General features: G+C 44.0%; 1 protein-coding gene and 1 long non-coding RNA gene across 3 annotated transcripts in view; both read left to right on the top strand.

Moving 5' to 3' along the window:
• LOC127054338 (uncharacterized) overlaps positions 1 to 17,658 on the top strand; it is a 788,041-nt gene that overhangs the window by 280,262 nt on the left and 490,121 nt on the right. The gene's annotated exons all lie outside the window — the stretch shown is intronic.
• The window catches only part of TMEM254 (transmembrane protein 254), a 67,863-nt gene that overhangs the window by 9,035 nt on the left and 41,170 nt on the right, over positions 1 to 17,658 (top strand). For both annotated transcript variants that reach the window (XM_050960361.1, XM_050960360.1), the window contains exon 4: positions 789 to 850. In XM_050960361.1, the coding sequence (XP_050816318.1) occupies positions 789 to 850 (62 nt within the window). The remainder of the gene's footprint in view (positions 1 to 788; positions 851 to 17,658) is intronic.

Here is a 17,658-nt window from a genome sequence, read left to right as displayed (position 1 = left end):
GTATCTGGGTTAGTATTGTTCCTACACTGTGATGTACTGTTCTTGGGATTGCTAACCATCACTGTGCAGCTCATTTCTTTAACTGATAAAGTCGTCTGAAATCATGACATCAAGCATTTTAGGCCATTAGTCTGTTTAGCAAATAATGTTTCCACATGCAAACCAGCTGTTCCATACGAAAAAAGTTTCACATTGTTTAAGAAACATGATCCTTGTTATTGCTGCTAAGTCTCATCTGTTCACATTTTTAACTCATCACTGCCCCTGAAATTCCTGCTTCATAAGACAGCAAAAAAGGAAGTCTGTGTGTAACTTTAATTTGCTGTCTATTCTCCAGGCTGCCACTGTGACTGAAAAGCTCTTTCCATAGTGAAAATACATTAATAAACTCTGTATTGTGTAGGGATTTGCTTAGCATACTGTACTTTACTTCATGATTACTTTATACTAGTAATGCCAAATGTCTCATCCCCATGCTTATTTTGCACTTCAGTATATATAGACTGTACATAATGTTAACATTGACAGTATCGATAACTTGAGTTAATATGTCAAACGTGTCTAGTGATCATGGTTAACAAGTCTTCATTAGTGGTACAGAGGACTGTGTTAAATGGAGTGTAAAAGTTGAGCCTCATTACTAAACATTCCTCACATCAAGGTGCTTTGAGTTGTAAACATCAATCAATATGATCAGTGGCGTGTTAGATCCATTTCACAGTTCACTTTTATGGAGAGTATATATATATATAGTATGTTAAATAAAATCTAACTTTGTTTTACTGCAGGACCAAAGGCATCACTGACAGCTCTGTTCAACGTCGATGGTTCATCCAAACCTTCCTCTTTGGTATAGCTTCTCTCTCCCACCTGCTAGCCTACAAACCTCCGCCTAAGAAGCAGAGATAAGGGATTGGGAAAGAGGTGAATAAGGCTAATATTTCAACCTTCTTCTCACAAAGTGGATCCACCCTATGTGTTTAGTTGCTGTGAATGATCTAACAGGCATTTCCTGTTATGTGAGCCAGTGCACTCGTACCAAGGCAGTCCTGTGATATCACGGCTATTATTAAATGCCTGGTTTGAGATACGGGCTCACTTGATAGTTCAACAAATTAGGATGGGAACATGGAGCATCTCACTTTGTGCTTGCAAAATTCAGTCCAGAATGGGTCAGGGACCAGCTATCACTGCCCCTAGTTGGTTGTTTAATGGCCTATATCTAAGGCTATGATTTTGTCACGGAGGTTACAGAAGTCACAGGTGCAAGGGGGCCAAAGGTGACTCGTGGGAGGGACACAAAGGGGGCGCCAGCTAAAGGGGAGGACATGTCCTCCCCATGTGACTCCTCACTGCCCCTAGCCCGGAGTCTCTGAGCTCTCCTCATCCCACATTAACTGGGGGTGGGCGGGCGGGCTCTGTCCTCCCGCTGCACCAGCTCTTCCTGGCAGCCAGGCTCCAGAGCTGTTCCCGGATGCTTTCTGGTACAACACAGCAGCTGCCTGAGAGAGTGCCTGGCAGCCTCCCACCTGGGCTTGGCTTCTGGAACAGCAGCTGAGCTAGTTGGACCCCCCGCCCCAGACCTCTCAGAATTGGCTCCTGTCCCCAAAAGCTGAGCCTGGACTGGGGGCAGCCTGCTGCTGCAGCCAGGTGCTCTAGCAGTCAGCTGCTACATTGTGGCAGGCCGCGTGGCTGGAAGAGAAGAGGTTCTGGCCCCACCTCTTCCCTTCTGGCTTGGGTCTGGGCTGGCTGCTGGGGGCACTTGACCCTGCTAGAGGGGCACTAGGCCCTCCATTCTCCCACGAGTCGCCCCTTCAGGGGGCCCCCATGACTTCCAGCCATAGAGCTCCCAGTCGGCCCAGAGATCCTGGAGCTCTGAGCCATAGGCGATGGGGGCCCCTGGAGTGCCGAGCTGGGCACTCTGCAGTTGTCCCATTGCTGTGGGAGGTAGGAGACACCAGAGCCCCAGCAATGATGCATTCTGGACCCTTTTCCCTACCCATTTTGTTACGGATATTTTTAGTACAAGTCAGGGACAGGTCACAGGCAATAAACAAAAATTCACAGAAGCACGTGACCTGTCCCTGACTTGTACTAAAAATATCCGTGACACAATCTTAACCTTACCTATATTCTTTGTTCAGTTTGCTTCTTACTGAAAAGGACAATTCCTCTCCACTCCCACCGAATGAAAACCCCACCACACTTGTTGGCAATAGGCATTAAGACAGAAACACTTTTTTTTGGTAGGTGTTTTTCTTCCACATCAGCAGAGAGACACTTTACTTATGTAGTGTAGAGAAGTCTCTGCCTGTTCTAGATTAGAACTGTTTCCCCAGGTTTTCAATAAACAATTCTCAGCAACATTTTTGGTTAAAATTCCACCTACATGTTTTTATCTTGTTCAGTCTTCCCATATCAGAGGAAAATGTCCCTAAGGTTGCAGGAACACTAACAAGTGGCTACATTATACAGGATGACGTGCACTGATCTGAGCCAGAATATGTAGTGAAACAATTCACTCTGTTAATTTAAGGTCACGGAGAATTTGATGTTACCTTGCCTTGAGTCTCACACAGTGGGAACTTGTCTTTGAATGGTGAATTTATATTATGGAAGTCAGTGACCAAATATAACTTGAGAGAGAGGAGAGACTAAGTGCAGCTATTTTCTGAATGACTGATTAACAATACATGTAGAAGGTTAATTAGAAGGATTCCTAGACATAACATTTTCTTATCTCAAAACATAAGTCTTTTATATCTACTGTTACTGTATAGATTAACTTTTCAACTAGATGTTAATGCACTGGTCCAAGAGACTCTGTATTACGCAGTTCCCCAAATGTAAGTAGTAAAATTCTGCTTCATCTTTCTTAGACCACCTCTAATAAGCAGTCAATTTGTCTGTGGTTTGACAGCATTCACTGTACTGTACACTGTTGTATCTGTCTATTGTTGGACTTTTCAGGAGGATTAAGAGATTGTAACCATCTTTCCCTAAAAAAATACTTTGAATAGAGCAGCTCAGGTATTTTAAGTGGTCATGCTCCTTTGGAGCAATGTTAAAACATGGCAGAACACGTTTTCAAATTATTACTGCTATGATTCAAAGCTAAAACTATTATTTAGTCATTTAATCTGACTTCCAGCAACCTCAGTGACCTGAGCCTGTGGTGGTTGGGAGCTGCAGGCTCCCCTGCTGCCTGCAGGGGGCAGGGACCTGCAGTATACTCCTGTTTCCTCTGGTGGCCCCTGGAGCTCCTAGCCACTGCGCAGCCGCACTGTTTCAGGCAGTGTATGGACCCGCAGATCCCCGTTTTGTCATGCATATTTTTAGTAGAAGTCACGGATAGGTCACAGCTTCCATGAATTTTTCTATTTTGCCTGTGACCTGACTTTTACTAAAAATATCAGTGACAAAAATCTTAGCCTTATTCATAGCCCCTATGGTTCTAGGCGCCTTTTGGGATGGAGGGGAGACTACCTGATGGTTCTTACATAAATGGAGAGAGCAGCTGCCAGCCCCGTTGCTGCAGTAGTGGAGTCACCTTGAGTAATCTTAAATACCTTAGGCAGTGCCTATGTTTGCTTGTGAACCAAGGCTGGCAGATCTCTGTGCTGGCACTGCCCTTTTTAAGCAGCTAGTAAAGGGTTGCAGAGGCTTCATTCAAGCACTAGAGCACAGGGGGTTAACTTCTTGACAAATTCTGCTTTAAGTGTAAAGGTAAGAGGCAGTTTAACAACAACAGTCCTGTGCTGTTAAGTGTAAGAGCATCTAGGAGGGTATAGTGTCATACCTGGTATTAAAGAACAGGGCATGAGAGCAAAAGCTTTGCTTCATTTCTGTAATCGGCCTGCCCCTTTAGAAACTCCAATCCTTGAAACCTAAAAATAAAGAATAGAAAGAAAAAGCTGCCTTGAGAGTTTACTTTTGTGAACTGGCAAAGTAGGTTAACCAGATGAACAATAAAAAAAGAACAAATACCTGTATACTCAGTGTAAATAATCACTGTGAACCACAGCTGTCTGAAATGCCCATTTGACATATACTGTTTTTTTAACATATATACACACACAAGATTTCTGCACACTTTCCAAAGAGTAAATCCCACAAGATGCCTGAGAACTAGTTATTAGACTGAAAGACAGATTACCACCTCTCTAAAGCTACAGTTAATCATGGCAGAACTGGGAATAGAACACAGGAATCTTAAGTTCCCTGTTCTAGCCACAGGTCAATATTCCTTATTCTCTCCATTTCTAAAAATGTACACAGTAGTCCAGCATACTATGTAAATATCTTTATTTTCTTGAGTTTCAAGGAAGATTATTTTAGGGTATGTCTACACTATGGGATTATTCCGATTTTACAGAAACTTTTTTAAAACAGATTGTATAAAGTCGAGTGCACGCAGCCACACTAAACACATTAATTCGGCGGTGTGCGTCCATGTACTGAGACTAGTGTGGATTTCTGGAGTGTTGCGCTGTGGGTAGCTATCCCATAGTTCCCGCAGTCTCCCCAGCCCCCGCCCATTGGAATTCTGGGTTGAGATCACAATGCATGATGGGACAGTGTCGCAGGTAATTCTGGCTAAATGTCATCACTTAATCCTTCCTCCATGAAAGCAATGTCAGACAATCATTTCGCACCCTTTTTCCCTGGAGTGCCCTGGCAGACGCCATAGCATGGCAACCATGGATCCCGTTTAGCTTTTTTTCCCCACTGTCACCGTATGTGTACTGGATGCTGTGACAGATGCGGTACTGCAGTGCTACACACCACCATTCATTTGCCTTTGCAGGGTAGCTGAGACAGGTACCAGCCCTATTGCACCGTCTGCTGCTTTGGAAATTGGTGATGACGGTTACCAGTCATATTGTAATGTCTGCTGCTGTCATGGGTGCTCCTGGCTGGCCTCGCTGAGGTCGGCCAGGAGTGCATGGACAAAAATGGGAATGACTCCCCAGGTCATTCCCTTATTTATGTTTTGTCTAAAAATAGAGTCAGTCCTGCCTAGAATATGGGGCAAGTCTATTAGAGAACCAGAGAGCGCAGCCGCTCCGGGTCAGAGCCCCAGATATCCTGCAGAAATGATGAGCTGCATGCCATTCTAGGGGGTGCCCTTGCAACAACCCCACCTGATGCTTCCCTCCTCCCACACCCCTCCTTTGCTACCATGGCAGTTATCCCCCCATTTGTGTGATGAAGTAATAAAGAATGCAGGAATAAGAAACACTGACTTTTTAGTAAGATAAAATGAGGGGGAGGCAGCTTCCAGCTTTTATGATGTTGCAGGCAGGATATCTCCATTACTCATTAAAGGGTGGGGGGGAGAGGAGCACAGCCTCCCACTGCTATGATAGTCCAGAATCTCCATTAGACATGAAAGGGGGTAGGGTGGGGGAGAGAAGCTCAGCCTCCAGCTGCTATGATGAGGACGGTTACCAGCCCTATTGCACTGTCTGCCAGGACTGAATCTCCAGGAGACAAAGCTTAAAGAAGGGAAGGACCAGGAGTCTTTCCCATTTTTGCCCTGGCGCCCCCGGCCGACCTCACTGAGGCCAGCCAGGAGCACTCACGGGATGATGACGAGGACGGCTATCAGTCATATTGTACCATACCATGTGCCATGGGGGAGGGGAGGGGATGCTGCTGTTAGCGCTGCAGCACCCCGCCTATCAGCAGCATCCAGTAGACATACGGTGACATTGAAAAGAGGCGAGAAACAATTTTTTTCCCTTTTCTTTGGGGGAGGGTAACTTGACGACATGTACCCTGAATCACTGACAATGTTTTTGACCCTTCAGGCATTGGGAGCTCAGCCAAGAATGCAAATGCTTTTCAGAGACTGCAGGAACTGTGGGATAGCTCAAGTCCTCAGTCCCCCCTCCCTGAGTGTCCATTTGATTCTTTGACTTTCTGTTACGCTTGTCATGCAGCACTGTGTTGAGTCTCTGCTGTGGCCTCTGTCTATCATAGCTTGGAGATTTTTTCAAATGCTATGGTATTTTGTCTTCTGGAACAAAGCTCTGATAGAACAGATTTGTCTCCCCATACAGCGATCAGATCCAGTATCTCCCGTATGGTCCATGCTGGAGCTCTTTTTGGATTTGGGACTGCATGGCCACGCGTGCTGATCAGGGATCCGCGCTGGGTAAACAGGAAATGAAATTCAAAAATTCACGAGGCTTTTCCTGTCTACTTGGCCAGTGCATAAGTTCAGATGGCTCTCCAGAGCAGTCACAATGGTGCCCTGTGGGATATTAAGAGCCCTTTATATTGAAATAAAGGGCTTTGTTGTGTGGACAGATGCAGGGTTAATTTGGTTTAACGCTCCTAAATTCGGTATAAACACGTAGTGTAGACCAGGCCTCAGTTTAAACAATCCTGTGGGTTTGTTAAAACTTGTTAAAGTATTTATGAGCCATAGAAGAATGGCAGGCAGGGAATTGTCTGCCCATCCTGCATAGTGTTGCTGTCATGAGGATATGAGAGAGATAATAAGTCTGCCTTAGGCAATTAAAACTCCTGCTGCACTATGGTAAAGGCTCCCTGGCAACATGTAGGGATATTCAACACTGCATAATTAAAGGAGCCCATAACTATAGATAAAAATACCCATCTATATAGCTATAGCCTTAACAGTGGCAAGTGAAATAGGCATCATTACAAATCCATTCAACTACCAGCTTAAAGCACTCGCAGTGCTGTAGCAGAGGTGTGTCAGCAAGGTTGTCACAATAAGGCAGCGAAGCAGGAAGCTACATTGGGAGTAGATAACCAGTCTCTTGCCCCTTCCAAGAAACCTGAGAAGTAAAGAAAGGGACACAGAGCGCCTCATCACGGGCACCATCTCCTACTGCTAAGAAAAAGGTTTAAAATACAAGAAGGAGAAAATTGACTAGAAAGAGAAATGGAGAAGATAAACAGAGTTAGGCCCAGGATAGAGACAAGAGGATGGCTCTTTCCTGAGAACAAAACAATGTTATGAAGGGTCTTGAATACTTTAGGTCAATATTTAGACAGCACAAACCAATGGCTCATCAGCAGGACCTCTTCATTGTTTTCAAAACACCATGTACATGCACACAGTGCCATACACATAACAATTTGGATATGATTTTCAAAAATGGCAGGTACTTAGGATATTGGGACTTACCCTGTTTCTCCATACACTACAGACTAATCTCTCACAACTAACTATATCCCAGTATTAAGGGTTGCCCCCTGGGTCTTTTCAGCAAGATATGGCTGCCAGTCCAAGGGGCAAGCCTTCATTTTATTGTTATAATTCTTTTGTTTCTTCAAGTTCAGCATTGCTAATATATGTATACCTTTACCCCACAGTTGAAATGAACAATCACTTATAGTTCTGTTTATACTCAGATTCTGAACAGAAGTCCTGATTCTTAGTTTATCCCTGCACTTGGGGCAGGAACTCCCCAATGCAAACCCTGTATTCTATGACAGCTGGTGAACTTTGCAGCCTCTGATGTAGGTTGCAGTTTAGTTAGTTACTGCTCTAACTTAGTGCCCTCTGTCCATGCCTCCTCACCACCTACAACACCCCGTACACCAGTGGGGGTAGGCATTGGGCAGAATGGAGACCTTCTCATGAGCTTGAGGTCTTCAGCACAGAGTGGCATAAAGGTGGCTTGGTGTTACTGCAAATTAAATCCACAGCTTATGCTCATTACAGCTTTTGGCTACCAGTCACAGTGACATGGGCATGGTCCCAAGTGCAGCTCTGCACCGCTATCTTTGTAGTGCTGGGAGCTAGGATTCAACCTATTAGGAAGGGCTGGTGGATTTATCCTTTCAAAGGAAAGAAATAAACAGGCAAGAGAAATCTCACCACAGAATAAGAAAACTACTGTGAAAAATATATTCAGGTGATAACTAGCTAAGCCAGTGGTTCTCAAACTTTTGTACTGGTGACCACTTTCACGCAGCAAGTCTCCGAGTGTGACATCCCCTTCCCCTTACGAATTAAAAACACTTAAATATATTTAACACCATTATAATGCTGGAGGCAAAGCATGGTTTAGGGTGGAGGCTGACAGCTCGTGACCCTCCGTGTAATAACCTTGCGACCCCCTGAGGGGTCCCAACCCCCAGTTTGAGAACCCCCGAGCTAAACCATCTTTGGTAATGGGTTTTGTTTTGTTTTTAAAAGAAAAGATTTAAATATTTTTAGAGGACATTAGCCAGGTATTTTTCATGATTTAAAAAATATTCTCTCCCCATTCTATTGCACATGCACAGCACTTTGGGGTGGTGCCATTGATTTTGTTTTAATGGGAAAAGAGCCTTGAAACATTTGTTGTTTTAAAAATTACAAATAGTTTACATGACTCATGAACTTTTCAGATTAACAAGAGGGTGGTAGTGAAGATATACGATGGATATTTGGATCTACCAATAGTGTCCTGCAAGTTTTCCACCAATATAAATACACCCCAGTATTAATTTATTCACAAAATATTTTTTAAAAATATAAGTGATAGCAGACCTGATTCGAAACCCATTAAATCATGGTAAAACTCCCATGGAGTTTAAGAGGCTTTAGATTAAGCCCAGTTTCCATTTTTTTCTGGGCTAATTAAGCCCCATAAAAGCTAGGAAGAAAGAGTCACAATTATACAGGCTATGATCTCTGAAAGTCAATTTTTCCAAGGGGTATTGTAGCACAATAATGACAAGAACAATAGTTTTATACAAGTGAATTCCAGTAATCCAAAATGGCATGGATATTTATCACATACCCAACTGAGTAGTCGGATAAACCAAAGTGCTATTTTTAGGTGTAGTTTCACATCACTTCTCAGCCTTATCACAAAGATGAAGTATAAATGCAGTTTCACTGATATGAGGAGGACACTGAATAATGCTGATTCTTAGTATTTATACTTTCTTAAAAAGATTAAAATTCAACTTTAGTAAGTTTTTGTTGCCATTCTGCCAACCTGCTGTTGAAACTAACAGCCTTTCAAATAGAAAGCCACTGATTGATTAATGCCAACAGGCACTAAGAGGCTAATTGACAAGCTAGTACAAATTCATTAAATACATGGGGGACACATTGCTCATTTGTTAACTAAGCTGTAGGGATAACTGAAATTCAGATATTCACTAGCATAGCACTTTCCCCCTCCATAAATTTCAAATCCCTTTACAAAAGAGGATGTAATCATTCCTATTTTACAGGTGGGGAAACTGAGGCATGGAACAGTGACAAGATTTGCTTAAGGTCACACAGCAGGTGAGTGGCAGAGCAGGCAATAGACCTCAGATCTCCTGGGTTTCAAATCTGTGTCCTAACCAATGGAAGTATACTCACTGAATTATGCATTTTGCAAATTAAACTAATGTCATAAACAGATGGTTAAGGGTTAATGTCTCTTTTACCTGTAAAGGGTTAAGAAGCTCAGTGAACCTGGCTGATACCTGACCAAAGGACCAATAGGGGGACAAGATACTTTCAAATCTTGGTGGAGGGAAGTCTTTGTTTGTGCTTTTTGTTTTGTTCGTTGTTCACTCTCGGGACTGGGAGGGACAAGACATACACCCAGGCTTTCCCAATCTTTCTGAATCAGTCTTTCATGTCTCAAAATAGTAAGTAATAGCCAGGCAAGGCGGATTAGTCTTATGTTTGTTTCCTCAACTTGTAAATGGTGTTTTTGCTGGAAGAATTTTTACCTCTGTTTGCTGTAACTTTGAATCTCAGGCTGGGGCGGGCGGGTCCCTCTAGTCTATATGAATCCGAGTACCCTGTAAAGCATTTTCCATCCTGATTTTACAGAGATAGCTTTTAATTAAAGAAAGAAAAGGTAAACATTTTCTTTTTAAGAACCTGATTGATTTTTCCTTGTTTTAAGAACCAAGGGAATTGGCCCTGAACTCACCAGGGATTGGTGGGGGAAAAAGGAGGGGAGATGGTTAATTCCTCCTTGTTTTAAGATCCAAGGAGTTTGGATCTGTGTAAGCCTCTCAAGGCAACCCAGGGAGGGGAAAGTCTGGGGGGAAAAAGGAGGAGGATGGTTAAGTTCTCCTTGTTTTAAGGCCCAAGGGGTTTGGGTCTTGGGCTCCCCAGGGAAGGTTTTGGGGGAACAGAAAGTGTGCCAGGCACTAACTTCTGGCTGGTGGCAGCGTACCAGATTTAAGCTAGTAATTAAGATTAAAAGTGATCATGCAGGTCCCCACTCCTTGAACTCAAGTTCAAAGTGGGGAAAAATCCTTGACAACTAAAGTACCTGAAAGTGTTTTTAAAGCAGTCCTTTTAAAAATAGGATTAAATGAAGACTTTCTCTCACCTGCACAAGGTCTCACACTTCTTACCACATACAGACTAGAGAATTACAAAGAGAAATCTCACAATTGAATTCAGCTCAGCTTCACCCAGATTGTGGAGGAGGTCACTGAAAAGAAGAAAAGCTTTATTTTCAAACCCATTTGACACTGAAGTATATGGAGAAATCCTGCTTGCCATCTGGGCTTTCAGTACGCAAAATGCAAAGAGTTGTGTTAATGAAACAGAACCAATATAAAAATCTCTTGGAGACAGATGCCAAGAGACTCAGAGATGACTTTGCCTCAGCAGTGTCCTGTTTTGTGTAAGCAGGTCAGACTAAGAAGGGTTAGTTTGTCTGGCTTGCACCAGAGATGAGCAGAAATTAGTGATGTAAGTACTCATTACTCACAAACCGCTCTGCATGCTGGGTTTGTTCAGTAATCAAATTCTCTTAGAATTAAAACAGCAGGCACAGAAACTTTCCAGCTCTTAAAAGTAATGTTCACTTCCTAGTAGCTTTATGCTCACAATTGCCATACACTCCCACAAAATATATCCCCACAGCCAGGTCAATGTGCTCAGTAAACAGCTGCTTACATGGCTAGGTTGTAATGCCTTATTTAACTGAATGAGTTTTGTTGTCAAGCTAGTTTGAGAAATAGGATGCCATAATCAGAATCCTGGGAAAGAGGAAAGCTCAGGCAGCTTCCTCTGGACCTTTCTTATAAGGTCAGCTAAACATAGATGCAGTAAGCAGCATGCCATCTGCTTCTAGGAGACTTCCTGATGCCTAAAAGATATGGTTGATCCTTGAAAACATTCCTGAATAGCTTCTTGATAGAGACACTAGATCATACCAGATTTTGTCTCTTTTAAGGCCTCATCTAAATCCCATGAAAGGCAGCAGGAGTCTTTCTATTGACTCTATGAGTCTTTGGATCAGTCCCTGAGGGTTCATTCTGTCTTTAGGGACATTGTATGTGTCTTGTGGTTGATGAATAAGGTCCTGATTGATTTTCCAGAGCACATGGCCAGTCCAACCATTCCTTAATGCCCAGGTAACAATGGAGCCTAGGAAGCTTACCTAAGAACTCTGTGATTTGCTAAGGAAGAGGCTGAAGCTGTCAGCAGCTGTTTAATATATTAGAGCACAATTCAGTGAATATGTATGGTGGGAAAAGTTGCACAAATATTCCTAAACTACATTTTAAACTCTTACTCTATGACATTTAACTTAGAACCATGCAACCACACTTATTTTCCAGTCAGCATGAGATGAGCTCCAGCTTGACTACATCTACCAGAATAATGTTCCAATTGATCTTGGATTTGATCTGTTTGTCTTGTTTTTCTCCTTCTTGCCTTCTCTGCTTATTTTAAAATTTTGGATTTTCTTCCTTCTGGGTTCATGGCTAACATTCAGCACTGTGATATGTAAGCAATGCTTTACTTCCTCTAAATTGCAGTATGTTTATTCATCTTCTGTTTACATGTAGGATTATTAGCTGTAGTTAAATTATTTGTCAACTAGTGGTATATCAACACGAACTTGGGCAAAGTTTTATTTTTAAAAAGAGGATGTTGATCTAATGATAATCTCTTACATCACAAAAGTAAGAACTGTAATCAAACAACATGGTATGTAATGGGAATCAAAGCTTCACAATATTTTACAAAATAAGACAATTTTTAGGCTGGTCCTTCACTATAACACTTTTCCAAAAATGTTCTCCATTTGGGTAAAATGCTGATCTCACCAAAGTAAGGAGCAATAATCACATTTGCTTTAGTATAATTAGGATTTGGCTTTCTAGGCCAGATCCTCAGCTGGTGTAAAATAGTTTCACAGAAATCAATAGAGCCACACCAGATGAGGATCTGGTCTATTTGGATGTAGCTTGCTAACATCCACAACTCTGGCACTATCCCAGTCATAATTGCAAGAGTGAAATGTCTTTACTGGTTAACTCCCACTGATATTAGCTCAACAGATACAAAGGTATTTCAACATTTATGTTTTCTCTTGCAAATAGAAGTTGCCTTAAATAACATAGATTGAGTGCCTCTTGCGTTTGTCATGCTGTCATACACGTGGCTGCTTAATGACAGCCTCAGCATATGATCTGTGTCCTGCTAGTTTAGCCTGTTTTATTAGTATTATAGGTTTTTTCCCAGTCTGGAGGTCCAGCCCCAGACATGGCCTGTGTAAACAGCACAAGTGATTATTTTCTTCCTTCTTTTCACAAATTGAAATGAAGATGAATTAAAAAAACTGAGTTCATTTACCATCCTTATGCAAAATATAAAGTGGTTTGCAAAGCTGTATAAAGGACTGAACTATGCAGCTCACTTGAGAATACTGCATCTTCAAATAGAGATTTCATTTGACTGAAATGTAGTCTTGAGCCAAATTCTACTGTGGAGGTGTGGCCTTTCCACAAGCCATAAGATCTTATTAGCAAAGAGAAGAGAAACCTCTTTTTTGGGAAAGAGATCTGGTTATTCATTAACAGGCCAATGCAAAATGAAGTCCTTTCCTAGGGACCCCTCAAGTTCTTCATGCAAACACATTTAACAATAATTATATAAGCACTCTAAAAGTACATACCTTTTGCATATTCCTGCAGGCAGTGAAGGAACAGTCCTCTTACCAACAGCCTGAGACCTTAGAGACAACCCTCTTTGAGCTGCAGGTGTAGTTGATTTAACCTCTTCTTCTGAGGGAACTCCCCTGGTCCTGGCTTCCCTCCATCACTAGGGAAACTTGGATGCAGCTGTGCTATGACCATAAGGTCATAAGATCTCTTTTGGATCTTGAAGACTCTGTACTAACTCTGACCAGGAACAATTTGCATATGCAGCTCTCTGTTGTCTGCAAAGGCAGAGCAAACACTGAATACATCAAGCAGTAGAGAAAGTGCTTTTATCTCCAGAGTGTGGCTGGGAGGTATGTACAGCTGGAGGGGGGTGGCAAGGAAAGACGTGAGCAGTGGTGCAGCAGAGGGTGGAATGGTAGGCTTCGTAAGACTGAGCCTGAGTTAGAGGTCAGAGTTCTTGTGGAGCAGGTTGACAGGAAAGTGAAGGGTTGCAATTAGAGATCTCTGTATGTGTGGGGAAGGGATAGGGAATCAACTGATTGGGGAAGGAGAGAATTGATGGATTGGGGCTACAGTCATCCTAGATGGAGCCAGAGGCTGGGTTGATGGGAAAAGTGGGCTACTCCTCAGCAGATGGTCTAGGAAACAATTTAGTTGGGAGCAGAGGATGGACAGGGATGATTAATTATTTGGACATGTTTTTGAGATGAGGAAGGAAGAGACAGATGAATTGGGTACTTGAACAAGTGGAGCTGGGTGAGGCAAAGGACAGATGGAAACAAATGCTGGATGGATCGACAGCAGTGAGGCAAAACAAATGAGAAATGGAGAGAGGCGGCAAAAAAGCTGCAAATCCCAACAAGGGCTGAGCGCAAGACAGCAGAGGTTAAGGATGCCTTGGGAAATAACAGACTATGGGAGCAAGAAGACAGACCAGAAAAGGGAATAGAGAGCAGAAGGGGAGCCATGGAAATTAGCTTACATTATATGGAAGGGAGAGGCAAAGAAGTGCAGGGGCAGGGGGAAGAGTGAATGCAGGGATGTGTCAAACAGAAGAAAGAAGGATAAGAGGGACATAAATCAGGGAAGGTGGAGCTTTAGAGCACAGGGAAAACATCAATCTGCAGGAAAAACAGACCCAAGGAAGAGAGGCATAGGAGGAACAAAGGTCACACGAAGAAAGACCAAACCAGGAAAACCCAATAAATTTGACATCTGTTTTGACTGATTAATAGAAAGCACTGTGCCAAAATTTGACATATGGCCAGTCTTTTACTTGCATGTTATGAGAAGGGCATGGTAGGACAGACTACCTTTGGAAACCAGGCATGGGAGCCTAGCTTTCCCATGTGCAGTAAGGGGATAAGCTGGCTTTGGTGACAAGAAACGGATAATTTTTACATTTGATTTTTGTCCAGTTGTGTCTAATGACAGTGACATGGGGCTTTTAAAGCCTGTGCTTTTTAACTGTATGTTTCTTGGCATTTAATAGACCATGATTTGCCCTGGGAAGTTATGCTAGACATCAAAATAAAAAGAGTGGGTAGGTCTTCTAAAAATGCAGAAAATTGCACTTCATATTTCAGAGTTTAGCAGCCCTCCTGAGTGCCCTGTGTAAATGTACACTGCCTGCCACCCCCACAGCCTCTTCGTTTTGGTTTACTGACCATGAGCTACAGTAAGGAAATTGTGTGCACACTGTAAGTCTGAACATGAACCTCACCCGCTCAGACAACCCGGAGGGCTCTGTAGGGTGCAGCATGGGTTGCTGTGACTCACTTTCATAGATTGCTGTGGCCTGATCAGAGCCAGCGATCAAGCAGTCACCAAAAGCTTCAGTAAGATGGCTAACGATGGACAGAAACTGAATATCCAGTCAGGTCACCTTAAAGACCTAGCTACAGAGTGGTGGGTGGTGGTGCTCAATACTTTTGGGATTTGCCATAATGATAATAATGTGGCTGGCTTAGGGTGGGAGTGCGAATTGAGAGGTGAATTCTGTCAATAGCCCCGGGCACTTTTCAGAATACTCCATTAGCTCTGGAACATTGGCTTCTTTTACAGTATTATGGCAGCAAAAAGTTATCACACAATGGCTCTCTGGGTAGACACGTCCACGCCCTAGCCTGCCTTTTGGAATGGGCACCAGTGGGCTTTTGCCAGCTGTTCCAGCACTAGAACAACTCTCTTGTCCTGTAGGACAGTAGGTCTTATGGGAGCCATTTTGCTCTGTCAGGCTGGGACCAGCTCCCTGCACTGAAAGTCAAAAAATGGCTTTGCCCTCCACAGATTTCAATTAACGGGCAGTCCTGAGAGCCACAAGTTATTTCTCCAGTGGGTGCAGTTAGTCCCAGCCCCAGTCTGGACACCCTGCAAGTCAGTTTGGCAATGTAGATAGACACAAGGCTCTTCATTCCATGTCATTTGCAGCTACTACCTCAGACTGCTGGCAAACGCTTCTATCCTGTTCCCTGCCAAGCTACCAGAGAACTGGAGGAGACTGCAGCACCCCTGAGGTGCTGGAAAATGGCTACATTATAGTATTTGCCAATGAAAGCCAATGAAAGCCTAGAACAATGGTCCCCAGTGCGGTGCCCATGGGTGCCACAGCGCCCACCAGGGCATTTGTGTGTGCCCGCCTAGTGCCCAGCAGGGGAGAGAAGCCATGGCCCCGTGCAGGCGCTGAAGTTCTCTGTCCCTGGCAGGCGCGGGGCCGTGGCTTCTCTCTGGCTTCTCCAGGGCTGTAGGCTGCGGGCGCAGTTCTCGGTCCCTGGCAGGCGCGGGGCCGTGGCTTCTCTCTGGCTTCTCTGGGGCTGCAGGCTGCGGGCGCAGTTCTCGGTCCTTGGCAAGCGCGGGGCCGTGGCTTCTCTCCAGCTTCTCCAGGGCTGCAGAATGTGGGTACTGGTGTTCTCAGTCCCTGGCAGGCGTGGGACCACGGCTTAAGCTGGAGAGAAGCCACAGCCAGTGTTCTCTGTCCCCAGCAGGCACGAGCCCACCTAGTGCACAGCAGGGGAGAAAAGCTGGGGCCCCGTGCCTGCTGGGGACAGAGTACTCCGGGGCTGCAGCCGCCTGTGTTCTCTGTCCTCCTGGCTTCTCTCTGCACTGCCCAGAACTGGTGCCAAAAACAAAAAAAATGCTCCGACTCTGCAGAATGGACGGAATGCCGCCCCGTAGCATGTGCTGCCCCAGGCATGTGCTTGCTCCACTGGTGCCTGGAGCCGGCCCTGCATGTGAGTAATTGTTGGCGTCCACCGCACTCTTCTGAAAACATGAATGTGCTACGCCACAAAAAAGTTGGGGACCACTGGCCTAGAACATTTGATTTAAAGAGGGCCTTTAAACACCTGCTATCCTTGGGGCTGAGAGCGCCTTGAGCTAGCTGCCAGGAGTGTCTCAGAACCCCCTTTTTAAAAAGCACAGACTAAAGTGATAGGTCTGGCTGGGCCTATGTGATTGTAGTGATTCAGTTCCATGTGACCACAAACTGAACTGCAGTACTGCTGACCATGCTGCAGCGAGGAGTCACACAGGTGTGCAGAGCCCCATGGGCTAAAATAGGATGCCAGCAACAAGGTTTTGTCTGTCCTTGCAGGCATGAATGAACCAGATTAAAATGTAGTAATTTCAGCCACAACCATCTTTAAACACATGTGCTGGAAGTATTTTGTAATTCAGGTTCTAGGAATTGTCCCCCCCGCCCTCAGATTCAGAATAGCACACTCTCCTCCTTAGGGATTGTACATCCAGGCCTCATTTCAAACGTCAGCCCTTTTTCGCTGCTGCTGCCTTAAAAAAGTTTAATTGCAGGGGGTTTGGGTGTGTGTGGGGGTAGTATCGTTCATAGCTTATTAAAATGGGTTTTATTTGTGGTTGGTAGCTTATTAAAATAGCTTGAAGACATTTATTCAAATATCACGTGCACACACACCCAAAAACACAACAAAACAACCATTTGAGCAGAAACCAAATATAGAACAATTCTGCCTGGAATGTGGCTTGTAATGGAAACTGGCTGTGCAAATATTAATTGAGCCTGAATGCTTCTAGCTGGCAGATGATATATAAATGACGTTGACTCACTTGCCACACAAATCAGTAGCAGAGCCAAGAGTCCAACCCAGGAGTCATACGGTTTCTGTGCTAACCACTGGGCCTCATCCTTTACTCTGTGTAACGTGGTAGAATTTAGCAGACATATTCATTTACAGCACAGCTAATTTACTAAGCGCATTTTGGAATAGGCCATACAATTACTGTTACTCTCTCTGTAACATTCTTCTCCCTTTAACAGAAATAGAAACATATGTCTGCTCACTAGTGGCACTTCTGCTCGCAATTAAAGCTAGCCCCAAATGAGGCAAGTATGGGGTGGTTGTGGGTTTTTTGTTAAATGTCTCTCTAACACTTTGCTTTCTTCTCACAACTCATTTTAAAAAGAGGTTCTTTAAAAAGGAATAGCCTAGACAACAAGAAAGCCATTCAAGGAGGCGCAATGCCATTAGTTTGGGAAAGTGAACTATTTATGTAACCCAGAGGTGGGCTTCTTTGGTGGTTAACCATTGGAAGGAGCGATTAAGTCCCTTTTCAAGAAATAAGAAGTCTTTGCTGGCAGGGAGAACACCCTTTCAGACAAATTTGAGATCCAAAGCACTGCTAGGAAGGCTAGACAGCCTGGATCTTTGTACACAGCTCCCCTTGCTCTCTCCCCGCCCAGGACTAGCCTTCTATAAATATGGGCCACGTACTTGCCTTGATGCCCAATGG

Source organism: Gopherus flavomarginatus, chromosome 6, assembly GCF_025201925.1.
Source record: "Gopherus flavomarginatus isolate rGopFla2 chromosome 6, rGopFla2.mat.asm, whole genome shotgun sequence".
In the NCBI taxonomy this organism is placed as follows: domain Eukaryota; kingdom Metazoa; phylum Chordata; order Testudines; family Testudinidae; genus Gopherus; species Gopherus flavomarginatus.
Note: the sequence above shows the minus strand (reverse complement) of the source record. Positions and strands in the feature narration are given on the sequence as shown.